The sequence below is a fragment of the Netta rufina genome (genome assembly GCF_964035555.1).
Source record: "Netta rufina genome assembly, chromosome: 7".
NCBI classification, from domain to species: Eukaryota; Metazoa; Chordata; class Aves; order Anseriformes; family Anatidae; genus Netta; species Netta rufina.
The window spans coordinates 29,923,499-29,951,168 of NC_140130.1; the positions used below are offsets into that span (position 1 = coordinate 29,923,499).

The window sequence follows — 27,670 nt, forward strand, 5'->3', positions numbered from 1 at the left end:
ATCTGCTTGTTTTCTTAGGTCTGCTCTAGTGAAACAGAGCAATCCATTGATTTACACACAGATTGAAAGGATATTATTTGTTTATTTCTGTTGACTCATGATTACAGCTTGCCCACTGCCAAGCTGCAACACATTCTCTTGGCAAAAATGGTTGTATTATGTAGCCCAGCTAGGATATTTGTTCTTAAAGTCTCTGGGCACGGGAGAAACTATGCAAGTCTCAGAAAGTTTAGCTTAAAAAAAATAAAAAATAAAAGTGCTTTTGATGTTGAGTGTCAATTTTATCCTTCCTATTTGATGGTCTAGGAAGTCCAAGCAGAAATATACCCCACATCAATATATACTTACAAATAGTATATAGCTAGTATAAATAGAATGGTCTGAGAACAAGAACTTCCCATCATTGTTTTTAATTTATACTTATCAATCTGGTCTAGCTGTTTGGTCTGCCTTATTTTTTCCCTCCTTCAAAATGTTAAAAGTGTGAAAAATATTTAAAGATTTTTTTATTTTATTTTATAAGAGAAGGAAGAGCTACGTATTTCTTCTGTTAATCATGTAAGAAGATTCTGAACGTTTAATGGGAAAGATAGAAATTAAACTTTTAGAGGTTTTCAGAGAACTTTTAAAAACTCATTTACAGGGAAACCTGGTTTCTTAAAATATCTTCATAATAACCAAACTTCAGTGAAATGGCATTGTGGAAAAGTATGATTTCAACAATCTCATGGAATGTGGTATCTTTCAGTTTCTACATCTTCTGTCCTAGCATTTGCCAGGCCAATAAAAACTTGCAGTTACTATTTCACTCATAATTGAAAATTAGTATGGCAGGCTGTGCTTAATTTTTTTTTTCTTCCAACTTAAATGCCTGCATTATGCAAGCTCTGCCAAAACGGCAGTACCTAGGAACCTGTTTCTCATTGCAGAAAAAGGAGTGATCACAGCACAGCTATGGATATGGATTTCTTTATGCCTTTCTGTGGGTAGGTAGGCAGTCAGAGTCCTGGTTTTCTTCATTGATAAACTTTATTTATTTATGGATCAAGGGAAGAACTAAGAAATAAAAATAAAAAATCACCGGGACAAAAATAATGGTCATTTTTCCTGCAACCAGGCATAGTTTTCCAGAGAAAACAGAGGCAAGAGAGGTGGAGAAATATATACTGCTTACATAAAACTTCACTCACCAACCTGTTAATCTCATATTCTCTAGGAAAATAAAATTTTCCAGAAAAGCCATGTATTTTATTTAACTAAGATATTTCTGGAAAACAAACAAACAAAAACATTTTCTCACCCAAAACCACCCATTTTCAGTCTGAAAAAGAAATGGCAATCTTCAAGCTAAATACAGGTTATCAGCAATTAGTTTGTTTGACTAATTTAACTAACATAAATGGTTAATTTGGGATAAATTATCCTTGGAAGCAAGGAGACATGCAGGTAAGGAATACATAGTTCAATGTTTTCAGTTGCTTGGGTATGATGATTTCAGCAGCCCAGCTCTCTGGGTATGGCTGCACTAATAGTTGCACTGGGAAACCCCGCGCAACAGTGTGCTATGGTGAAGAGATGAGAAGATAACATCAATTCCCAACCCAGGAGCTGAGCAGTTGTTGCACCTGGAATTTTAAAGGGACTGCAGTAGAGGATACTGTGCACTATAACCAATATTTTGTGTCTTTTTTTTTTTTTTATGAAATCATTTACAGTTGTTCTTACAGGAGAGTACAGTGCCATCAGCACATGGTGTGTCACAGCACAAATTGCAGACAGGGCTATCTTTTAGCCTTTGTACTAAAATTTCAGCACTTTAATTAAAAAGATTTTCAAAAGTATCCTAAGGATATCAGGCCCTGAGTAGCTTTGGCAGGGGAGAAGAGAACTGGGGCTCAGGTGCAGTAAAGCAAATGTGTCTGTAAGGGACAAAACAATTGAAATTAATTTAGGCTAATGGCCTTACTTCCACACTGTCTGTGGTATTTGTTATATTCTTTGCTCATTATAAGAGATGCTCTATAAAAGAAAGCAACCAAAAAGGCCTCAATTGCCGCGTGGTCTTCCATATGCAAGCATAGAAATTTTGTGAAGATTTGCTGATATGGAACAGGGGGGTTTTTTTGTTTGTTTCATCAGAGGGGAAGGAAAAAAGGGAACTAAAACTTCTGCTACAGCATGAGCAACATAAAATCTGGAAAGTAGCCATTCATTCCTCATTGCTTTGCCTAAACACAAATTAGGTGTCACCAAGTTCATGGAAGAGGTTTTAAACCTCTCTGAGAAAACTTGCTAATAACACACTACTACTTTTTACATTCCTTTCATATTTAATGGCTCAGATTTTTTTTTTCTATGTAAGTTAATAGTTAAACAAATTGTGATGCTAGCCATTATGTGACTTCTGTGCTTTGCTATAAGGATCTTTTACTCCTCTTTTTTTCTTGCTTTAAAAGCAAAGCTTGGTTCAGTCCCGTGTATGTTCCTGCTTGTAAGGTTGGCAGCGTGGACCCAGCTTCTACAGGAGTCAGAGTGCTGAAGCACAGGCTCTTTGGTATTACAGAAATTGGCAGATAGAGGTCCTAATAGCTAGAGACAAGGTTAGAGACAGGATTCTGCTTGCTTGAGGGTTAAATAAAAACAAAACAAACAAACAAACAAAAAAAAAACAACCAACATCTAACTGAAGACCAGGAGCCCAAGCTGGCAGCTATTTTGGAATAAAAGTAGTGTGCCGTCTGGGCAGCTTCTATGACTTCAGGGGTAAATGTGTAGGGGCTTGTTTGGCATCTGCATTAAACTTGCTTGCAGGTGATTTTGTGCCTTTTTGTTCCCGTGAGGAAATTTCTCCTTTCTCTGTAAGCAGCTCTGCTTCTCCCTTTTTGAGGTGTAAGCGCAGAAGGCACAGTTCAGCCTCTGACGACAGGTGACAGCAAGCATCACTTACTGCTTCACTCTGTACAAACACGGAAAACTTATGTGACAAATATTTTGTTTAGAGTATAAAAAGCACAGAGAAAAGCTAAATATTTACTATCAAATCAGAAGCGAATGCCAATCCGTCCATAATAAGCAGTTTCCTTTAACCCGTCATAAAATCTTGGGCACTGGGGGCATTTCTTTCCTTCCCATTGCTTTTCACTTAACAGTCTTCTATCCATTAAGCTGTCTGAAGGAAGCAGGCACTCAGTTTCTGTGTAGGATACATAGTGATTGTATGTAGGATATCTTTCAAGTATTCTCTGCAACATACGTGTTCACAGATGAAATTCGTCAGTATATCTTACTTCATCTTGAATTTATAGAACCAGTTCTTTCCAACTTTTAACCTTGCACTTAGTTTTTAATGTATTTAATTCCATTAAGAATTTAAAAGATATTTGAAGTCTTTGTTGAACCTTTTTATTGTCTTCAATTCCAAAAATCACTTTAATGATAACCTGTTCAATTTTTTTTGGAAAAAGTTCACTATAAAGGAATGGACTTGTTATAACCTGAGTTTATGTGCATTTTTCACAGCATGCTACCTACTCGCTTAACATTCAATACCAACTGCAACTATAAATTATCCTTTAAGATCTACACATATCAGGAACGTTTAAAAGTTTCTTGCATTAGAGCATTTTAAGCTTTACTATTATATATTATCAACTAAATATTATACATTATCAAGGATACCTTCACCTGCACTGTCTTGTTTTAATAATTGTAGGGTAATAATCTGCATATAAGAATAGAGGAGAATTATGTAGCAAGCAGCTTCTACATGACAGTAGCATAACTTATTTTGATGTTTCTGTGTTACGTTTCATACAGAAGTCCTTCAAAAGAAACGGTCAAGAGCTGGTATTTTTTTACTCGTAGATTTTGTGAGAAACTCCTTGATTGAAGGTTATGGATTTAAATGCATAAGTTTTGTAGAATGACTGTTGAAGTTGAAACTTCATTTGAGAGACACTGGGCTTTGTTTAACTGTGTATTTTTAGTATCCAGAGTTACTGAACCAGACTTTGCTTAATTAATAACTATAGGATGTGAGGCAGTTACAGTGCTGCTTTTTCTATTAACTTGCAATTTCCTTTAGGAAATGAATAAACTTGGGGAGGGGGATGGTGGGAGGCATGGCTGCTGAGAATAGATGGGGTACCACTCTACATTGCCAAATTAATTTCAATGAGTTAACAAACATGGTTTATAAACTGAGTAAGTTTAATTCCATAATTTGTGCAACACATTTTGTAGGAAGAACAAACACAGAAGCTAAATATGGTGTGAGATTAGGAAAACCAAGAGATTACATGTATTTCTTAAAGTTCATTAAAATAGCATTCTAATTCTAAATTCCACTTGGTAGTTTATTACTATCAAGTCCATATTTTAATAAGATACTGAGACATTTCAAATATAAGTCAATTTGTTTTTTTCCAGTGTAATCTCCATTGTTTCCATTGAATTTGTATTTTGTCACTGAAAGCAGCAGCTGGAATGCTCTGTCTGTGAACAAGTTCTTAACTGTTGGCCCAGACTTTGAAAAGTCACTTTTGTTTGGAAGTGAAAAAATTTGCCATGCAAGCACAAATTGCTGAAGCCTGTGGTTATTTCAATCACTGAAATCCTGACTGTTAAGATTGTCAACATTGCTTAAAGAATTATTCTCTGAAGAACTGATAGTCTTTATCATACACATCTACAACTACCCTACAAAACTTTGATTTTCTTAAAATGGCTAATAAATGTGTTTACTTACCTTTCATTTTTATTTTTTTATTTTATAGGGATGTTTAAGGTCAATAAAACTTAAAACTGAACCTTTCTAAACATACTCCACAGGGACAAAGAAGGAAGAAGGATTAAAAAAACAACAACAACAAAAAACTTATTTAATGAATCACTTACTTGTAGTTTTGTCCATTTTACTCAGTATAGCTATATTCTAAATCTCTATTTCAAATGCTCTGGTTTCAGGAGGCTACAATTTATTTTAAAGGGGTTCTGGAGTATTATATACTCCATAATAGAGATTCTTTTTTAAATTGAAATATCTTGTTTTCAATTATTATCAATTAAGAAGAACACCACTGTAGTAACCATGTTGTGTGTGTGAACACAAACAGATATGGCACAAGCTGCAGAATGAGTCTCAATGTCGTTAAACTTATTTAATGTATGCTTGTAAAGGAATCAGTCTTGCTTTCAGTTGTTATTTGTTAGACATCTATGGACAGTGCCTGTGTTTAGTCTTAGATTTATCATTTATGTGGGTACCTGCTTAAAATATTTGTCTTTTGTATAATTTAGGCAGTTTATAAGCATCTAGTCACTTGCGTACCTGAAATCATTTCTTGTTCTTGTTTAATGTGTGCTAGTGAGTTCATCGGGATGTCTTGTTATTAAGCTCCTTTATTAAAGTCACTTTTTAATTTCCTGAGTTAATTAAAGATTTCTGTTATTTTCACAATCACCTTCATTGTGTGATGGCAAGTATAGTACTCTTTACTCATTTGGCTTCTTGTAATTTATCATGCTGTCAATGGAGTTGTTGAACTATTACTTTGTATTTAAGTATTAGTAATGAGTGACGGAAACAAATGATGTTATAATAGCTAGCATATATTTGTGAATGGTATGAAAGTATTATCTTAAATTCATGCTGAAGATAGGCATGATAGGATGAATAGCAGCATTTCATCCTTTCAGTCTTTGTCTTGGATGCAGTATAATGAAGGTATTAGTTTGGATCCAGTTTTATTTAGTACCAAAAGGTAACTTTAGGGTGTTTTTTTGTTATTGGTAGTGGTGGTGTTGGTGTTTTTATTTTTTCATCTGTTCTGCATCTAAACAAGACTAGTAGAAGAGAACCCCCTCAATTATTTTGGGGCCAAATTTACAATTGGCTAATCACTTGTGGATTTGATATGCACCTGTAGGTACAACTGAATGAGAGGCCAAAATTGACTACCAGTGACAGTTGGCAAGAAAATTTAATTTGAAGTCATTAAAAATCATGATTTCATTATAAAAATTAGAGCTTGAAGATGTGCTGTTAAATAACTATAATAATGTAAGTATACAAAACAAACAGGAAAAAGGTGCTAGTTTGTATCCTAGTGTTTAAGCATTCAGATAAGAGTTCCGTTCCCACTCCTTTTGCTGCCCAGTCTAAATCTGGTAAGCATTCTTGGTAATAGTGTCTGTCTTTGTGTTCCGCCACTAGAGTAAAAAGCCAGGCTTTCTCTATATCTATCCTATACCTCTGTGGAAAACAATCTCTTGAAAATAGGTGAGGTTGTGTTTGAGTGCCTGTGGTTTATGGGAAATCATGTCTAGGATTTGCACATCTTAGATTCATACATTAGCTCAAAGATAGCTATGCAAAAGGCATGATGCATCCACTTTTAGCATAAAATACATTCTTAAGAAATCAGACACCTGGGTGAGATTTAGATGGGGATGAGATGCTTCAGAATGGCTTGTGGCCCAGATGGGATAAACTCGGTAAATTGATGTTCCTTCCAAGTAAAGCAGCACAGAAACTTGGGCAAGGACATTTTGTAGCTTACACATCGAAATTCTGATGAGGTCTGAGGCATCGGAGAACCATGGTAGATCATCTCATCCTTTTAGCAGTAGTCTTCCAATTCCCTGTGTAAGTGTCTCAGTTTGTATGCTGTAAATTAGTATCTTGTGTATGCTCTATCCCACTTGGAATGAATGAATTAAATATTCATCAACAATAAATGTCTGACCATCATAAGGTAGTATGGCAGGTACCTAGGCTGTGGGGAAAAAATTCAATTCCTTGTATTTAAACAAGCAAAGCAGGGACTGTTACCATATTTTCACTTTCCTGGAAGCAGTGCTCATGTAATCATTTGGCCTTGCCTGTATCTTCTCTTTTTATCCATTCTCAAGACAAATAACTTTTGTTTGGATTTTTTTTTTTTTTTTTTTTTTTTTTGTAATTCCTGTTTTATTAGCTGCAGTACCTGTTTGTAATTATATCCTTGCACATGAATTTAACTGATTGGAAGCCAAGCTGTCTGATTTTTACTGCAATAAGTACCAACGGGAGACTGAATATAGAGGCAGGAAGTCTACATGCAATGAGAAATCACTCTCAGCATTTTGTAATATTAAACCAGACTTACCTAAAAGAATACCATCATGCACTTTCATGCCCTCAAATCTTTCTGAAGAGTTGCCCAAAACAGTGTAATAGGCATGTCTCAAACTTGGAAAATGCTTCATCAAGGGCTTGTTCAAATCATTGATCAGTAAACTAGGTGAAGATAGAAAAACAGGTTCATTTTCTAGGTTCATTAGAAAAATGAACCCCTGAGGTGTTGTCTAAAGTTTATAGAACTGAAAATATTTTTAACCAATCTAAATGCACATTATGTGTTTGCTATTGACTTCTATTCCTTTTGTGAATAACTTTGCTATTATGCTGTTTGATTTAGTTTTTATCATGTAGCTATTTTTCTATTAAAATAACATTAATCAGGCATTTGTCTTCCTTTGCACTCCTGTGAAAATCATATTTCCTGGTTGGGGCTGTGGAGGAAGTGTTTGAAATGCCATTTATTTGTTTGTTTTGAGTTGTCTCAGACCTAGGAATATCATTTTCATAATACAAAACAGAAAGTTACTTTCTGAATTTCTGAGGAAAATAATGTGTGAATCATACGTGATAAATGAAGGCAAGATCTTACCAGACAAATGAAGGCAAGTCACAGGTTTTTTTGTAGGCTGCCATGATGGTAAAATATCAAGTGGTTGAGTAGTCTTCTATTCAGTGTGGTATATCCAGTTCAATCATTTATTTCAATTTGGGAAACTGGAATTATGCGGTAATTAGCTGCATCAGTTCATTCTGTTTTCTCAGTCTCAGACCTGACCACTTTGACAAAATATGAATTGCATGGCTGCAGTTTTTAGAGATAGCTGCCAACTCTTTGATTTTAAATTATTCATAATCAATACTAAAATATACATCCTGAAGATTTACAAACCATATCATATGGAGAAACTCAGATCTATAGATAGCTTATAGGCTTTATGAATCAACATTTAAAAATTTTATTTGGTATTTAATATACTGACAGTAATTTAAAATAATAAAGAAAATACTTAAATGTTGAATATATAATTAGATTCCTATACTTCAATTACATTCCATTAAAACAAGAAAATATTGCTTTTGGAGATAGCGTAATACAGCTTTTTAATATTTGAGATATTTGGATTTTTTTATTTTTTTAAGAAAAAAAGTGCAGTGACCAACCCTAATGATATTTTTATATCATCCTTAATCCTTAATCCTCAATATAAATAAACAAATGAGCATTGCAAGTTTATGTCCTAATCGTTAAATATACCAGTAATTGATGGTGATGGAGATTAATAGGGTCATAGAATGGTTTCCATTGGACATGACCTTACAGACCATACAGTTCCAACCTGCCTGCCATAGGCAGGGACACCTCCCACCAGCCCAGGTTGCTTAAAGCCCCATCCAGCCTGGCCTTGAACGCTTCCATGAGCATCCACAGCTTCTCTGAGATTGACCCGATGCCTGGGGGGGGAGGGAAGGGAGCTAGAAATATATGCTATAAAAATCATTTTTTTTTCTTAAATGCAAATCAGGTAATAAAAACAGTCCTCGATAGATGGAATTATAAACTCAGAAAATTTTACAGTCCACTTTTCTATTTTTCAGGACCTTGCTATTAAATTGATGAAAGCTAAGGAATTGGTTTTAGATCTGAAGTATACAAAAACTGGTATGAGAGGAAGATTTTCACATTTTCTAAATTACTGCTTTTTCTAAAATGCATAATGTATTTAGTGTGTAATTGGTGATGTCAGTATTATGCCTTCTTCAGCGTCACTTGCATAAGCCCTGACATTCAAGAATAATGTGGCCTTCCTAAAGTGATATTCATTGAATGTTTTCATCTTTTATATGTCTGTGAGCAAGGGTTTGGGAGGACTGCATTACTCATAAGTGAGCAATATGTGAGTTGTATAGATCACACCAAACAACCATCAATAAAAGCTCTGAGGATCACGTTGCCATACATTATGCATATGCCACATGTTTCACAGGAGAAAAAAAAAAAAAAAAAAAAACTCTGCTATGGGTTAAGTTCTTGTACTCTTTTATTATGAAGCTAAATTCCTTCATTTGTATCAGTCTAAATTTGATGTTCTGAAGCAGATGCTGTGTATCTCAGTGAAAAGCCATGAATCTTGAAGTTTAGGTTATCCAAACCTTTATATTATAGTTTCTAAAATCATGAGATAGCAGGCCCAAAAGTTTGCACTGATACTAATAAAATACCAAGCATATATACTCTAGCTTTTAGGTGAATTCCAGGTCTTAAGAACATGAAAGTGTCTTGGCACATTTAGATATTTGCAGTCAGACTAGGTCTCCAAAGATTGTTATTTTATTTTTTTTTTCTTTTAAAGTGTGGAACAGGTGAATGGAAATGTGCAATGGATTATATATGATACAACATGGCATTGTATAGCAGAACATAAATCTGTTGGGTGTACATGGTAATTGAAAGGAAAGAAAGAGGTATGTGGCATATCTAAGAATCCTGGTAACAAGTATTTAAATGATTGGATGCATTTCTTTCAAAAGAATCTGGAAAATTGCAAAGAGAAAATGTTATACAATCTGTTTCAATCAATGTGAAATGGATGTGCTATAACAAAACTGGATTTTGAGGGAGATCACTGACTCAGAGAAAAGTAGAACTGCAGAATAAGGAGGATGAAAGTCCTCAGGGCAGATTTCTGATTTATGGCTCTGCTTTCCCCTTTTGTAGCTTTTCTTTTTTTAACCTTGATGATTAACAAGTTCATTTCATTTCTTTATTTTCTTTTCAACTCCTAATGATCCTTCTCAGCCCCTAATGACTATGTAGCAGGGATCTAATTACATACAAGTGCTGTCCAGAAAACAGTTCTAACAATTAGAGAATTAAAGACCAAGTAAAGTGCTTGAACTATGAGAGTCACAATGATCCCTTGCTGAAATTTTGGTGGAAAGCATAAAATATTATTACCAAAATATCACTAAATAAAAATGTGAATCCTTTAAAATATGCCAAGTTACATGGATTCTGTTATGTTTTCTGCTCACATGACATGCTATGTAAAAGCATTCTGTTCCGCATACATATTTCATGCAGATGGTCCAGTGTTCATAATCATCACACAAAATCTTTGTTGTGAATTAACAGGAATGCAGGTAGCACCTGTAATTTTCAATAGTTATATTTAAGTACCGAACAAAATACGTAAAGATTAAAAAGAAAAAACAGGTATGATGGTAGAAGTGGAATTGCCTCAGAGTAGCCATAATCCCTCCTGCATGATTGAGGGGCACCCTTGTGGTAAAGGGGCATCCTGTGTGGTAAAAATGAGTAATGCCTACTGACACACATCAGTAAGTTATCCGCTTGTAAGAACAGAGAAGATGGTTTCCTTTTGTGCTAGAAATTGCTTTTAAGTACGGATAATAACTTAGTCTCTGTATCTTTGTCATGGGTGTGAGTAGCCCATAAGAAAAGAGTTAGAGGCTTTGCATCAAGTCTTTGTGAGTGTATTTGGGCCATAACAGCGTACTGGCAATGGGATATATAGGTAAATATACAGTGCATTAAATATACAGTGCTGCGCGTTATAATAAAAAAAAAAAAAAAAAAAAAAAAGATACTCTCATTGCATCGGCACACTCCAATGAGCGTGCACAAATGAACACTCCAGGAGGTGGTGAGAGACAAGATATATTAAGGAAGTTTGTTACCCTGCTTGAAGCTGTTCAGAAACTCCTGGGGTCACTACAGGGTATAGAAAGTGCTGGAGTATTGTAGTGGGTTTACGTGGCAAGGTTTTGGTAGCAGGGAGCTATAGGGGTGGTTAGGGGTGGTTTCTGTGAGAAAGATCTAGAAGCTGCCCCATGTTTGGGAAGGGCCCCATTGTTTTCCAGATCCGAGCCAATAAGCGATGTTGTTTTGCGCCTCTGTGAGAGCATATTTAAGACAGGGAAAAAACGCTGCGCCACACAGCAGCCGGGAGAGTCAAGGGAGTGAGAGAACAGCCTTGCACCAAGGTCAGTGTAGAGGGAGGGGGAGAGGTGCTCCAGGCGCCGGAGCAGAAGTCCCCTGTGGCCTGTGGTGAGGACCATGGTGAAGCAGGATGTCCCCCTGCAGCCCATGGAGTACCACGGTGGAGCAGGGTTCCATGCTGCAGCCCGTGGAGGAGACCACGGTGGAGCAGGTGGCCCTGCACCGACGGAGGCTGCCGCCTGTGGAAGACCCCTGCCGGAGCAGATTCTGGGCTGGACCTGTAGCCCGTGGAGAGGAGCCCACGCAGGAGCAGGTGATCTGGCAGGAGCTGCTGCCCGTAGGGGAGCCAGGTTGGAGCAGTTTTCTCCTGAGGGATGGACCCCGTGGTACGGACCCATATCTGGAGCAGTTCTGGAAGAGCTGCTGCCTGTGGGAAGCCCACGCCGGATCAGTTCATCAAGGACTGCATCCCGTGGGTGGGACCCCACAGCACAGGGGACGAGAGTGACCGAGAAGGAGCGGCAGAAAAGAAGTGCTGTAGACTGACCATAACCCCCATTCCCCCGTTCCCCTGCGCCGCTCGGGGGGAGGAGGTGGAAGAGGGTGGATGGGGGGGAAAGTGCTTTTGGTTTGCTTTTTCCTTCGTTTTCTCACTTCTCTCGCTTGTTAGTAATAGGCAATAAATCTTACTATCTCCTTATGCCGAGTCTGTTTTGCCTGTTACAATAATTACTGCGTGATTTTCTCGTCCTTATCTCAATCCTTGAGCCCTTTTCACATATTTTCTCCCCATTCCTCTTTGAGGAGGGGGAGTAAGAGAGCGGCTGTGGTGGAGCTCGGCTGCCCACTCGAGCTGAACCACGACAAGTATACAGTTAAGTAGAGCAGCTTTGGAAACAATATTACATGCCTTTATTTGTAAAAGAAAAAAAAAAAAAAAAAGATTTATCTGAGGAAGTAATTTTATTTATAAAGACTGTTTTACTATTACTTTCATCATAGGAATCTATGATCTTCATTATCCTCACTTATTATAACTATGGAATGAATACATGACTTAGAATTGCTTAAGAACCAGACACTTCTGGTTCTGGGAGCAACAGACACCTGCAATTTTTGATGTTTTCTCATAATAGCAATGTCATTGACTCAATTAGAGAGAATCCAGTGATCTACAGTCTGGATTGTGAGTCACTTGTCTTTTTCCAATTACTTTCTGAATATTGAGAGAAGTCAAATATTTACAGCAGGGCAGAGTGGTAGCAGAAGGCCCTTGCTAGCCTTTGCTGGCTCACAATAAATGGCTGAACCACCACTGAACAATGGTTTGTTTACAGATGGTTAATTAGGGACCTAACTGAATCTTTTAAAAGGACAGATGCAAATTGATTAAAATGTATATCATCTACAAGAGCAGTCATTAATAAGAAACTCCTACAAGAAAAAAAATAGTGATATATCCAATTAACATCTTCAGCTTGCTCAGCAGTTTGCTGAAAATTAGGAAACTCTCTAATGACCAAAACCAGAAAAACTGGAGGAAAATTACAGCCATACAAAGAGGCATTTAATATGGACATGAAAAAATGTTTTAAATATATAATGAAAATGTAAAGCTAAAACTCAATAATATAAAGATCAAATGAATGAAACGTTAATACCCAAATTAAGTTTGTCATTAAGTATATGTTCAGATACTTCTCTTAATGAAGGTTACGCAAAGGTAATTTTTTTCTATTCATCTGTAGATGAATAAAACTATTCATCTACATTTCAAGTTACATTACTTTTGGTAAATTCATAGAAGTTTGAACAAGGACAAAACCAGTTGGAATGTGAAGGGCAAAGATTACTTGAGTAAAGAGTGCTAGCTGATAAACAGACAAAAAAAGATAGTGTTTGGAATTGCAAATTTCAACACTAGGTGATTCTGCAAAAACAAGGACTTTACAACAGTCAGAACTGGAAGTCATCCAGAAATGTCACAGCAGAACAATCAGAGACAAGGGAACTGGAAAGAGTAGATACTATTCTGGCAATTTATTATCTAAAAGAACTAAAAGACATCTATGAAATCTTTAAAGATATTGATGGCTCTTGAACCTCTTACTGCAACTCATTTCAGTAGAGATTTTGGCAGTTATGTGACATTGCTCTGTCTGAAGAGATTTTTAAGAGGATTTCATTTTTAAGGTTTTTGATAAAATTTTAATTGAACTTTTGTTTTTGCTTTAACATAGCATTCCAGAGATATAGGACACCTGGAAATAATAAGTATTTGTGTGCGTAGTATGTCTGCATACATGTGTGAATGTAATTATTTTATTTTATATTTTATTTTATTTTAATTACATTGTATGTCCTCTCCACGTGGAACACAGTGAGGAAAAAGAAGAAAAATAGGAAGAAAAAAATTTAAAAAGAATGTAGAAAAGCTGAGTTTGTACACGTGAAGGGGATGGGTTTGGCTTGCTCTAGGCTCATACTCAAGGTTGCCCTAAATCAACATGGCTGTAAATGGCAACTTGCTTATTTAAACTGGGAAGGAGGAGTCAGTCAAATGTGTTGCTAGCTACCGTAATCCCTTAAGTACCACTATCTATAGGACCCACGTTAATCCTATGTAGCCCACTTCCTTTTCCCACATTAATCCTATGTAGCTAAAAGCTTGGAAGCTTTTCCTCCATGGAGAAAGCATAAACTACATCACAGACATAGAATCAGTTAAGATGTTCTCAGTGTATTTAAAGATAGCTTAAAAGATAGCATTCAAAAGATAACTTGTATGTTCTCTGAAACTTCAACCTACCTGTAGCTACAGCACTTCCCTACAGCACTTTCCTTATTGAGTGTTGATTGGGGCATTTGCCGACCCTTATTTGCATTCTTTGCATTCAGACCCACATGATGACCTCTAAATAGTAACCGTCTTCATAAAACATGCCTGCAGTACTCCTTCTTTGTGATCTGTTTCCAAAACATCTTTTGCCACACCTTCTTCACACCTAAAATGACTTATGGATTATATATTTTTTATTATCTTCATCATACAGGTGCAGACAGCACATCACAATTAAACTTTTTTAACTGACTTCTTAGTTGCGCTTAATACTTGCCTCACTGCGGCAGTATTGTGTGTTAAAATAGATTATCAGTGGCACGCGTATTTCTATACTTCTGTATATTTTTATGGAAATCTAATTCTGATCGTATCACTGCATTTTGAAACAGTTTTGTTTTGCAGTAATGAAAAGGAGGAATCCTTGATGTTACCTGAGTCAGGGCCAAGTTTTAAATTAAATTATAAGCCTTGGATAGAACTGGTATTAGAAGAAAATGTTAATTGGCCCACATCTCAAAGATAGCTGAGAAGTTTCTGAAAGACTGAGCAAAATTGTCCTATTTGAACCTAAACACAGTGTAGAAAGTTGAAGGAAGTTATGAGCACATGACAGTAGGTTCAAAATCAAAAAACAGCTTTCAAATTTAAATTATAATAATCAGAATATAAAAAACATAGAATAACCAGAAGTTGATACCAGTTGAATATATCTATACTTTGAAACATTAATATTAATACCATTTTATCCTTTCTAAGGATTTCTCTGAAACAGCAACACCTCAGAGGACTGTTTACTAATATCAATATTATGCATATATTCTATAATAAAATTTCTTCTAATTTGCTTGGGTAGCCTTAACTACAGTTTTCCTTTCTACATGGTATACAATCAAGTCAGCTTCAACCTGCTGAACTTCTGTTTGAAGTTTGCCCTGTGATCTACAATCCGGTAGATGGTAGGTATTTAATTGTAGCAAGAGTGAGGTGGTTTCAATGCAGGTTGGTCTAACGGGGCTTTACCTGCCCCTTGCCGTGGGCACAGGCTGTAGCATTTCGAAGTCACCTGGCAGTGTTTCTTGTGACCAGCCCTGCACTTGGGGATGCAATGAGGGATCCAGCACTGCTGGAGTCCCCCTGGCTGTGCTGGAACAAAGATTCATATTTTCACTCTTCTAGTATGGTTAGAAAATAAAGCATTAAGTCTGAGACTGCTGGTTATGATACCATAACTAGCCACTGAAAGATGCTTTTTGAGTGACGCACAAGCTTCACAAAGTCTATGAAGAAGGGTTTAATTGCTAAAGAGGCTGGGGCTGGCATTTAACAACCACTGCTGGTTTTGTGCTGCTGATCTAACCACAGGAATTAGCAGTGGGTTCCTGTTTTTCACTGCTGCTAAACAGGGAAGCACTGATTTGAGTGGCTGCCCACAGAAAGGGGGAAATGAAACAGGCTGGAGTTTAGCGTTGAATGAGTACAGTGTGTGTCATTTTATGGATGACTGGTATTGTGATACAGTATCTTGTAAGACCTGTAGAAATTCTGTCTTGTAGTCACTATTGAAAGCAAATAACCAGAAAGAAAATACGTGCAATTGATAACTTACCGTGGGATGCAGTGTAATGCAGAGCACTGTAGTCACATTGCTAGCTAATAAAGAAGTGTTTGTTTGGAATATTTTACAAAGCTTGGTTTCTATAGTAACAATAATCATGAACACTTTCAACTTCAGAAATAACATCTGCTTGATGACTGATCTCAAATCTCAGCTGTTGTTTAAGTAAATAAGATCCTGCTCCTTCTGCTTATTGTATTAGCCAGTGACATTTGATATGGGGCATTTATTTTCAAGGAAAGAGCACCATAAGATTGGGGAAAGTGTTGTGAAGGGGAGGGAAAAGGGAAGAGGAATTAGAAATAATGATGAAATGCATGACTAGCCTAATAGTAGTCACTACTAAACTAAATCAGAGCTTACATATAGCAAAAAGTAAATCTGTTCTATTCTCTTGACAGAAGTACAGAATGAGCATCAGAATGAGCATTCCTCTGTTTTACTCTTGGCAGCAGGTTAAAACCTATGTACAAAACTAGGGTAAAAGAAACCGTTTGGTTAGAAATGTGTGTATATGTATATATTTATATGTATATGAGATGAAGTACAAATATTCAATTCCATATTGATGGAATGCAAGAATTTGAATCAAACTCCAATCAAGAAAAAAATCTGTGAATTTTCAAGGAAACTCTTTTAAAAAAAGATGGCCAAATTACTGTGAAAATGGTATGTCTTTTGAAAAAAAATTGCATACCATTTCTGGGAACTTGTGGGCTTTACAACGTAAACTTTCAGGCTAGAACATTACCTTAAACAAAATAACAAGTTTTTCTGTACTTTCATGCATTAAGAATGGAGTCTATAGAATTCAATTGTTTTTGTTGGTGGTGACTCTATAGTAACCTACTGAATAAAATAATAAAAATATAAAGTAATGAGAAGTTCCCTGCTGTGTCATAGGAAACACAAATGGAACAGAAGTACAAGCAGAAAAAAGCTATGGAAACATAATCAAGCTACTCGTTTTCAGTTAGCAGTGCTCAAGAGGCTAAGCATGCTTTGGAATACAGTATTTTCTCAAAAAAAAAAAAAAAAGTGACACTTTCTACATAAGTCAAGTAAGGGAGATTGAGGACATCCAACTTCAGCAAATCCTTTATGCTGAATCCTTTATGCTCTTTGCTGGCTTAGTAAAAATGATGTAGATCTTGTAATATTTTAAAGGAAGATTTTTTTTTCTTATTTTTATAAACTACCTTAAAAAAAAATCCATGTTCTCATGTTAGGCCAATATGAGTAATGTGCATAAACAATTTCATTCATGCGAATAATCCTGTTTGTTTTAATGCAACAGCTTCACCAAACACCAATTCTCATGTGTCTAATTATTTGTCAGATTAGATTCTTTAAGGAAAAGTTTACTTTCTTGTTGTTTTTCAATGGAGTTTCTAATATGTTTGTGACCAGTGTAGGTGTTAACAATCTTCATGGGAAGCCATCTTGTAAAATATCATTAAGTGATAATACCTGAGTTTGAGTTAATTTTCTGGATTTTTCAAAGAAACTATTAAGAAAATAATAAAATTGTGTCAGATTTGTAGTTACAATAAATCAACATATTTCTGGTACTATTTGTGTGTTGTACTGATTTAGACAGCTGAGGATTATCTCATAGATATTTGAGATTTTAATTAACTCGTAAGATTCAAGTGTAAAACTATACCCAGTCATGCTTTCAAATTGGTGAATGGGCCCGAGTAGGAGGTCCTCAAGGGAGGAAAGTGAGAGATGCAACTTGCAACACCTTTACAAAGGTCTGGCTGTGCTATCATGATCCTGCCAGGCTGCCCTCTCCCTTTCCACCTCTAGTGATGAACATTAAAATGTGTTCATTAAAAGAAACAGCATTTCAACACATGCTGCTTCTACTATATGTTAGAGCAAAACTACGTTCCCTTTTGCTCCCATCATGTGATTTTTCCTTGGGGCAGACAAGTCTGATTTTTTCTTCTTCCTGCTGCTGGAGCAGCTATTATCTTATGCACAATATCCAACACATGGTCATGTGTCACAAAAACTTCATTGTGCTTACAGATCTTAAACAGTGGGGTAATTTGTTTCAGAATGATGTTCTGGCATTTAAAAAGAACACATTTTATAGGACAATCAAAAGAAATTCTATGTCATGCTTTGAGGCATTCAGTTCATGTCTTCCCTATGTTCTGTAGGCTGTGATCTGTGTATATTGTCATGATAGAAAGTGATAGAAAGTCATTTGTTATTCTGGTGCTATTAGTATTTTTTTTCTTGCATTAAGAATATTGCTAAGTTTGCACTTTAATCCGTTCTGCTGACAGCTAGCTTTCACAATGTGTCTTGATTTAGTTCTTTTTATTATTATTATTATGATTCCAGGTATAAATGTTTTAATTTATCATTCACTAAGCATCCTGCGTGTGGCCAGGAGGTTACAAAAGAACCTTAAAAGACATTGCAGAAGAAAAGTTCACTAAGGATGTATTATGGATGGCATATGGTGTACTATATTTTCTTTGCAAGAAATGCAAAATACAGCACAATAATTTGAGGCTACTTGCCTTTTCTAACCTCTCAAGTCTGGTATAGATCTCCTAATTCATAATTAAACCATATTTTTAACGATTCTAGAATGCTGCACAGGCACCTTCTAGTCAGAACTTTTCAATTCTCTCCTAGAGTCATTGTAGCAATGACAGATTGAAATTTTATGATCTACCCCAAGTAAAAGACAGCCCAAGTTTTTCTGCCTAATGTACATATTAGAAATCTGTAGCTGAATCAGTTTGCTTTTGCTCCCAAAGAAACTAACCTGCACCGTGCTTATCCTGAGCTCAGAATTCCCCTGATGCCAGACACCACAGCCACCCTTTTTAGCCTGCAAGTTACGCAGAATTTAAACTGCACCTGATACTTCATCTTTCTCACACTGAAAAGGCAGAAGTGGTTACGGAGGGACCATGTCTTCTTCTTGCAGGCAATCGGTGGTAAAGTAACTCACTGGGATGCACAGCAGCAACAATCTGGTTTTAATTGATCAGCCAAAGTTCTAACAGTGATGGGCTGTCAGTGATTTGTCAGCAGTAAAAATGTAAGTTTTCATAGATGTGAGCCTTTAAGGCTGAATTGTGAAGGAATAATGAAATTTTCCACTTCTTGTTTCTAATCCTTGGAGATCCAACAGATATACCCATCTGGGAAACAAATGCCCATTAGCATCACTTCACTGCACAACACCACTTTGACTTACAGAATTTGAAATGGCAGTAGGAAGAAGTGTTTACAGGAAAGTATCTGAGGATACATGATGCTTGGTATATGCCACAGACATAGGGTCTCAGATGTTTTTCCCAACAGGATCTAGCTAGCTGCTGCCAAGACAAATTTCTTTTCACAAACTGGACACTAGCATTGCCAACCTTTAATCAGACTCAGACAGCTTAATAGGAGAGTGTTCTGGAGGCTCTTGGGGACTCCTCTGGCAGTAATCCAGTACAATTGCTACGCACACCTTCCACTGGAAGTTACATCCAATATTTTGCAGATTAACCTGAAATTGCTCTTATGAGTGGGAAAGATATAACAGTAAAGTAAACCCAAGTTTATTTAACAGGATGAATAGATAGGAAACTATATACATGAACACACAGAAAAGAAATGAAATACAACATGCCTTACAGCCATCTGATGTTTTGATTTAACTTGTGTTTTGCATTCCATTCAACCAGTTGTGAAAGTCAAGGAAATTGCCGGATGGTTCACATTAGTGTCACAATTCAAGGAAACAAACAAAAACACCTCTAGGCAAATGGATGCAAGCTTTAATAGGAAACCTGGCTTGGAGTTCTTTCTGGAAACCCCATTGAAATGCAAGTGTTCCTTGTAGCTTAGTCTTAATTCACAACTCTCTTGCTAGTGAAGTGCTATCTTAAACAGTATTAGCTTTTGAAATGAAGTCTCTTATTAGGTGAACTGAGACAGAATAACTTTGTTGCAAATAAATATACTTTTTTTTTTTTTTTTTCAAATAAATATGGTTCATGTAATAGAAATACAGCTCTTCTGGGTAAAAACACTTTCAAATTGATACATAAATTCAACATTAGTACATAACCTTTGATAACTGACAACCATTCTAATCAGAAGACTGCAAAAAGAATGCAACCTATTAGTACATATTGGTATAGTTACAACAGAGAGGTAAAACAATAAGCTGAAGGATAACAATGTGTTTTGATCACTGCTACCATAATCACAGCTTGTTAAATTATACTGTGTTCTTTTTATTTCTAATTCCCACTGTTTTTCTTGTGGAAAGTAATACACCAATATGTGTAAGATTTCCATGGCTATTTTGAAATGAGGAAATTAACTGAGATTTATATTCTGCTAAAAGAATGGTGCAAAATTGGTTTGAAAAGATAATTCATTGTAAAAAAAAAAAAAAAATAGATCTGTAAGAAATGTTGAAATGTTAGTGTAATGATATTGGTCTTATTCCTTTACATTAGCTTGTTGGTCTTAGCTCCATCAGCTGCTATAGAAATTTTCAGAGGATACTAGCTCCTCCTGAAGGTCAAGGAGAGCTGATAGACTCCTCCCAGGAAATCAGTGCTGGCTTGGTGATTTGCAGGATCAAGGCAGTTGCCTCAAGCGTTCTCCAGTATAGGTGGAAGAATTTTAAGATAGTCAAAGCCATGCTTTTCAGCTTTTACTGCTCTAGGTAAAGTGGATATGCACCTTACCTGGGTGAGACCTCATTAACTAGGGTTATAAATCATTAAGAGATCCTCAAGCAAGAGACACTGCAGTGCAGAACCACAAAGCATTGATAACTCTTAGGCTCTGGGCCATTCTTGCAGGTTAAGCTGAGTTAAAGCTTTCCACTCACTAATTGTGAAAGGAACTCTGTGGGATGGATGCAGTGAAAATCTTTAGTGAATACCTATAATTTCAGTAGAACCCTAGGGTCATATGAAGAACTGTCACTTCCTGTGCTGGCCAGAGTTGTGGCTTTGCTGATTGATTCTGTAGCAGTATTTCCTAAAAGGTACATCTGCTGGAGCATAAACAATATTTGGTGAAGGCATTTTTTTTCCTGTTGCAGTCATTAAGGCTCGTTAAGTGTAGTGATAGGACAAGAGGTAACAGTTTTAAACAAAAAGAGGGTAGATTTAGATTAGATATTAGGAAGAAATTCCTTACTATGAGGGCACTTGGAACAAGCTGACCAGAGAAGCTATGGATGCTCCATCCCTGGAAGTGTTCAAGGCGAGGCTGGATGGGACTTTGGGCAGCCTGGTCTCGTGGGAGGTGTACTTGCTCATGGCAGGAGGGTAGGAACTGCAATGTCTTTAGAGGTCCCTTCCAACCCAAACTATTCTATGATTACTCCTCACATAAATCTGCGGAGAAAATTGTCGAAAATTTTGGGTAGCTGAGCTCATATTCAGAAGAAGAATTTTAATGACTGTTAGTTCATGCATACCCAACATTTAGAATAGCAATGCAGTATAACACCGATAGTCAAAGAAAACAGAAGTACTGATTACAGTCTCTGTTTCTATCTGAGGCATTGCCTTGTTTCAGGTGTGCCAGGTGCTTCAGGGCAGCAGCAGGAGCTGTTAAAGCAGTAAGATGCTGCTGGAAGGAGTGGACACCATCTTGTTCCTTTCTCATTAATGGTACTGTCCAGTACCATTGGTTTTGCTTCTCTTGGCAAATAAACTTTGGGGAAGTCAGGTGGGGACAGGATGGGGGTTGGCTTCTGGTGAGAGTTGCCTATCCTCTCCTCTTGGCAGGATAGCTGTGCTAATGACATTTGGAGTTTCTCCAGCAAAATAGCCAAAAAAGCCCCAAACAAATTACATCAATGCAGTTCTACGAACTTGAGGGGATCAATTTTCTTTTCCTCTTCTGCACTGTTCAAAAGTCTGCCTTTACTCCACTGGAGACAGTCAGACCATTCACAGAATTTTGCTCTCCATCTTTAACTATAGCCTGGAGTATTTTACCTCAAACAAACATTTACTAAATGCAGAACAGGAAAACCAGGAGAACAAGAAGAACATGTTTTTCTGTGAAGAACAGAGCTGCCTCTGACTTCAGCTGTATTTTAAAAGAAAGTGGCCACAAGTGTATTGTAAAGCCTCATTTGATAAATGTGTTTTACCAAACAGCTTCTCAGCTCAAGCTCCACATCTAGGAGAGTTGCAGAAATGCCAATGTATCCTGAGTAGGTGTAAGAGAGATGAGGATGTGCCTGGGCAGGTGAAGGAGAGTTTCCACTGTTGGGAAAATATTAATAGTGAAACTACGATATTTACAGGGTTTTAAGGCTCTTGATTTTGCATGTAGGTACCTAAATTTGGTCAAAATCCAGCCTAAGCATTCAAGTTCTTTTCTGAATTTGAGACTTCCTTATTACAAATAAATCAAGAAAGCCAGAAAATAACCAAAGAATTCAGGAAAAGAACCTGAAGGTAAGAGAAAAGGAAGATGTGCGTACTTGTAACATAACTGTATGAATTACACCCTTCCTTCTTTTCTACGTTCCTTACCTCTTCAGAAGACATAGTCTTTTGTTTCCTGTTTTCTTTTCTTCCCTCTGAAGTCTTGCACATTGAGGTGCAGAAAAGTGCTTTTTTATGTTCAAGGTCTGGTATTAATCCTGTCATAACAGGATTGCTTATTTGCCAAGCCATCAAGCCTAGTTTATGTGGAATTCACCTGACTAATTCTGCATTAATAATATGATTAAAAACTAAGTTTATATCATCATAATTTATTACTAAAACAAAAAGAATAAGTCAATTTTATTTTTTTTTAAAAAAAGAAGAGATGAAATTTCATTTATAGTCAATTCTTGCAAGCAGTTCTAAAACCATTTTAGTTAGGAAACATTGAAGTGATTAATGCATAGTTGTTTATATTTTAATACTTGATTTATATATCAGATCTGTATTTGTGCACATTGTCAAACTTTATTCTGTTCTTGTCAAAATACTTATTACTGCTGACAGGTGTAACATGCTCACATTAATCCTTAATTCCTTGATTCAATTTTCTAATTGCTTTTTTGGCAAGAGATAGGAGCCATTTAGTTTTACGTGATTTGTCTTATGGTATAATAACACACTTTTAAAAATTGGATGCACCTAACTTAGAATGCTGAACAGAAACACACACACACACTGAAAATCTGAATTTCTACAGCACTTCTGTAAGAAACCACTTCTTGGAATACAGATGGAACTAAAACCCTTTACAATTTTCCCTTTCCCATATTCATAGTTTAGAAAGTATTTTAATTGATAGATGAGAATTAACGTCAAAGTGTTGGTTCATTGCAACCAAAGAGGTTCTAAACTCTTATAGCTGATCTATGAACATCTTCTTGGTCATTGTTACCTTCTCCTGCTCCTCTCACCCTTTCATGCTGCTGCCTTCTGTTGCCCATTCTGCCAGCTAAGAATGGCAGAATACATTGACCATTTTTTTCTTGGGCTGTGTGCTTAAACACAATGCAAGGTTTGATGGAGTTTCCAATACCTAAATTAAAAATAAACCTGTTTTATTACTTCCTTGTCACTACAAAGCAGATGTGATAACTTAATAGTAATAACTATTTTAATTCAGGTATGGCTGTTTTTATGCCAGTAACAGTAGTACTGTTATCTGTGCTTTGTGGTGAGAGGGGAGGGGTGGGGGAGTGGGGAAGGCCAAAATTTCTTTTTTTTAGAAACAAATCAGGGGCAAGCAAAGAATCTTCCCAAAGCTTATTAATTCCTCACAACCTCACCCAGGCTGCTGGACTTCAGCTAGATTTTCTGAAAAAAATCTGAAGAGTGGAGAAATTTTTCTCTGATAAAAATGGTGAACCTTGGGCAGAATTCTTCTGACACTTAGTTCTCTGACTAAATAATTAAGTAGAAATTTAAATTTTATTCTTATTTACTCTCAGTTTTATTCCCTATTTTCTCCCTTTTTTATTGTCAACGTCTGCTAACTTAGTTTTTTCTTGTCACTAGCAATAATTATATTAATATATACTCTTTGACCCTTTTATCCTTTTCTGGTTTTCTTCTCCTTCCTTTTCACATTCCCACCTGATGTACCTCTTTCTCTGTCAGTTGTGTGTAAGAAAGGGGATATAAAAGCAAAGTGTTGTTTAATAAGACAAGTATTTGTTTATTCTGCATTCTACTGATAAAGTTTTATTAACTCTGTGATTGTCATTTGTGCTTTTTGGCAAAAGCAGAAGTCACTTTTTTTTTTTTTTTTTTGGTGTAGGGGAAAAAAAGCTGATAATTCTAGTAAGTAAATCACGGTAGGTAAGTGCTTTGGGCAAACAAACATGTGCCTTATCTCTTCCAAAAAAAATAAAAAAATAAAAATGTGGAAAATGCATGATAAATGGTACATTTCAGAGAACATGTTATGTCACTAGGAAATAACTTTGATTCATGGTTATGTATTTATCTTTAAACAACTGACAAACCTCGGAGAATCTAAATTATTATCATTTGCTCTATGCTTCTCTGGCTTTTTGCTAGCAAATCTAAATGATGTGAGGTACGATTATACGTCTCCTTTTTCAGTCATAATGTTTCATAAAGAATCCGAATTTTTAAGCACAAATAGAAAATTCCTACTGTATGTGATTTTTGGATGAGGTCCTCTGAAAAAAAATATTTATCTGAAAGTTTCCTCCAATTTTGTTTAGAAAAGTATTGATGTAAACTTCAAACGGAAATTGACAGGACATGTTAATGAAAGGTTATATACTGCACAGCAATATAAAACATCAGTTTGACATATCATTCAACAATTTTTCATCAAATTAAAAGACATAATGATAAATTTGTTCCTTTCATTGCTATGTCTGTGTATACTGTATTTCAAATTCCAATTTAAAATGAAGATTTCATTTTGTCTGTCTTTTTAAATAAGATAGAACAGAATAGTTCAATTGGAAGGGATCTTCAAAGATGATCTATAGTCCAACTGCCTGACTACTTCAGGGCTAACCAGAAGTTAAAGCATGTTATTGAGGGCATTATACAAATGCCTCTTCAACACTGACAGGCATAAATAGAATCATGTTATTTTATTTGCTTTTGTGAGAGATCGGGAGAGATGACTTAAATGCTCCATTATTTGCACTACTAATACTAATTCTTTTAATAGCAAATGCTCTTTCAGGTTTCAGGGATGCTACAAGGTGAAGTAGGAAGCACAGGGCGACAGTGAGCTATGCTTAACTGGCATGGAGCTGTATCCCTGTCTGGATGGTTGGGAAGAGGGAACTAGGAAAAAGTGCTGGAGTTAACGGCATGTGTTTAGGTCTTGGGGAGGTGGAGGTGCTGCCTGGTGGAGCAGTTGGGAAGCCATCTATTTTGACAATTGAAAGTGCAATATATAGGAGTGAATGAACGCATAGAATAGTAGAAGTTATCAGAGAGGTTTACACTGACTGCTGTCAGGACTGGTATTTTGTATTATATTACCCTATGCCTATGCTTGTCTGATTAGATTTAAACTGCCCAGGGCACAAACTAGCTGCTAATCTGAATGATCCCATCAAGACCTTTTCTATATTAATGCCATGATCAGAAGAATTTTATTTATTGTTTTTTACATTGCCCTTCAGCATAAGTCAAAGAAACCTTAAGAAAATTTTCCCACACCATTTATTTTCCTGTAATCCACTGATACTGCTTTTCTGTGTGTGCAATCAATGCTTTTAATTTTAGTATGGCTCTTTTCACCCACCTTTCTGCATTTCTTTTGGTATAGAGTCATATCACACAGCAATACCTGTCTAGGTGTTTTACTGATCATAGATTGATGTAAGTCAATGGATATACACCAGCTTAGAAAACACAGAATCCATTCTCCTCTTCTGTTTCTTTGGCAAACATTTGGCCACTGATTTACAGAAAATTAAATTAAATGCCTCAGATTTAGTTTAATCAGTTTAATAAACATTTCTTATGCTGTTTTTTGAAAGTGACTGTTGTTAGCTAAAACTTCTGGGGTTTTACATTTATAGTGTCATCATTTGGTAAGTTTTTAGTTAATATAGGTTGTCAATCACTGTGTCTCGGCAATTTTAAATTAGATGACACTTCTCACCCAAGTTATTTTAATGTTATCACCTCAAATGAATCTACAAACATGCCTTTCAAATATGACCAGGTAGTAAAATTAAGTATATTTATCTATTGCTCAATTTATTGCAATATTCTCTATTTCCTTATCTCCACTGAGCAGTAATAAATGTTGGTTACTGGGATGTAGAAAAATAGAAAATGATAATTGCTTCACATGATGGAAGCTCCTTTGTTTTCTTTATATCTAGTATTTCACTGTATTTTACTGAGCTAAACTATCATTCTTCTTCATATATTTGAATCAGTTGACATTTTATATATACTTTGCATTTTGCATGTAAATGGAAAGTTTTGTGGCTTTGAATTTTGAATGAAAACATCAAACTGGTATTTTGCCTTGGAACATGACATACATTCTAAAAATTTACAAACAAGAAAGAGAGAAATGCTTACGCTGATTTTGACCTAATGTTTTCAGAAATATCTTTAAGGGTTGACTAAATATTTAAGCTCTTAAAAGTGAAATGCCTGTCTCATAGCGAGCTCAAAATATGGAAACATGTAAATATGAAAACATTGTAAATTGTCATATTAGAAACTTACTCTATTGCTTTGTAGGTTGCTCTGCTTCCTAGCTCCTAGTACCCTCAGTCTTGGTAACTTGAGAACAATATGGCAGCAACCATTCAGTTGACAGCTAACTGCAAATTAAAAGATCTATATAGCTAATAAGAGAGAGATGCTTAGTAACAGCACATACCTCCTACCAGCAAAAGTGTTGTTATCATAGTCGTATATGAGACAAAGTAAGATGATAATCATGCAGGCAACATTCACAGGGAGTTTGTAAGTTTATTTAAATTAAAGTAACATTGCACCTGTTTTCGGTGTGTGCAGAACATTCAGAAAGAACCTGCCTCACAGAAATCACTTGCTTACCAAGACAGACAGAAGGAAGTCTTACTGGTCTGGGAAACTTAAGATGGATCTTAAGTTTCCCAGATCTCTATCTATCTACTCATTTTTTAGTTTTGACATCAGGAAGGCTAGGTAACAGCTGGTTGATGAAGTACATTTCTTTTAGGCTTGGTACTTCTGCTTCTTAGAATATGGGAAATTCTAGTACTCTCAGACCCCACTGTGTGTACCGAAAATATGTTGTGATTTTCTAAGTCTAAGAAGTTGAAACTGCTAGATTTAGTGAGCTATAAAATTAGAAGAATAATTTTGTTGTCTTTATGATCATTTCATTTTTTCTGTTTGATTAGATTTGCAGTGTGGGCTGTTAAAGCCCATTTTTAAGTCAATGAACATGAGTAGGACAATCTGCTTAAATGCAAAGAGCTAATTGGGGAAAAAAATCTTCATGCTGTTACAACGAACCTTAAAATAAAGAAGTACAAGTAGAAAATATAACTGAAATCCCTACAAACCTTTACATAAGTGCCTTCCTTTTACAGGGTGCTCCTAAACCAATTGCTATCGAGCCATGTTCAGGAAACAAAGCAGCTGTCCTCACGGTATTTTTATGTCTGCCCAGAGGATCATCAGGAGTCCCACCCCCGGGTCAGTCAGGTAAGGTTCATGATGGTGAGCATTATCTCTGTCCTCATGCAATGCAGTCTTGGACAACTGAGCAGATGCAAAATAATGGCACAGTCTATGAATGCAAGGGGCTACGCAGTCATGGTGTTTAATGCAGGTCAATGTTTAATGAGGAATTTTCAGCTGGAATTTGATGTGGTATAGCACATAAAAAGCCCAATGATCAAACAAGGCTGATGTGCAATGACATACATCAGCACTTCCTGAAATAATGTTTGTGTACCGAATTTTCGCAGGACAAAACACTTTCATATGCAGCCACTTCTGCAATTTCAATTCAGCTGCTGTAAATGGAGCTATAAAGGGAATACCAATGCTTATTCTCACTTCAAGTTAGTGTTTAGTGCACTAACTTCTGGTTAAGTTCCTTTTCACCAAGAGAAATTATTCCCAGTGCTGTGCTGACCAGGATTCAATTAAAATATTAACA

General features: G+C 36.2%; 1 protein-coding gene across 1 annotated transcript in view; it reads left to right on the forward strand.

Moving 5' to 3' along the window:
- The window catches only part of ATRNL1 (attractin like 1), a gene marked incomplete at both ends in the record, with an annotated part of 490,387 nt that overhangs the window by 409,965 nt on the left and 52,752 nt on the right, over nucleotides 1-27,670 (forward strand). The window contains one exon of the mRNA XM_084290483.1: nucleotides 27,096-27,210. Coding sequence (XP_084146609.1) covers nucleotides 27,096-27,210 — 115 coding nt within the window. The remainder of the gene's footprint in view (nucleotides 1-27,095; nucleotides 27,211-27,670) is intronic.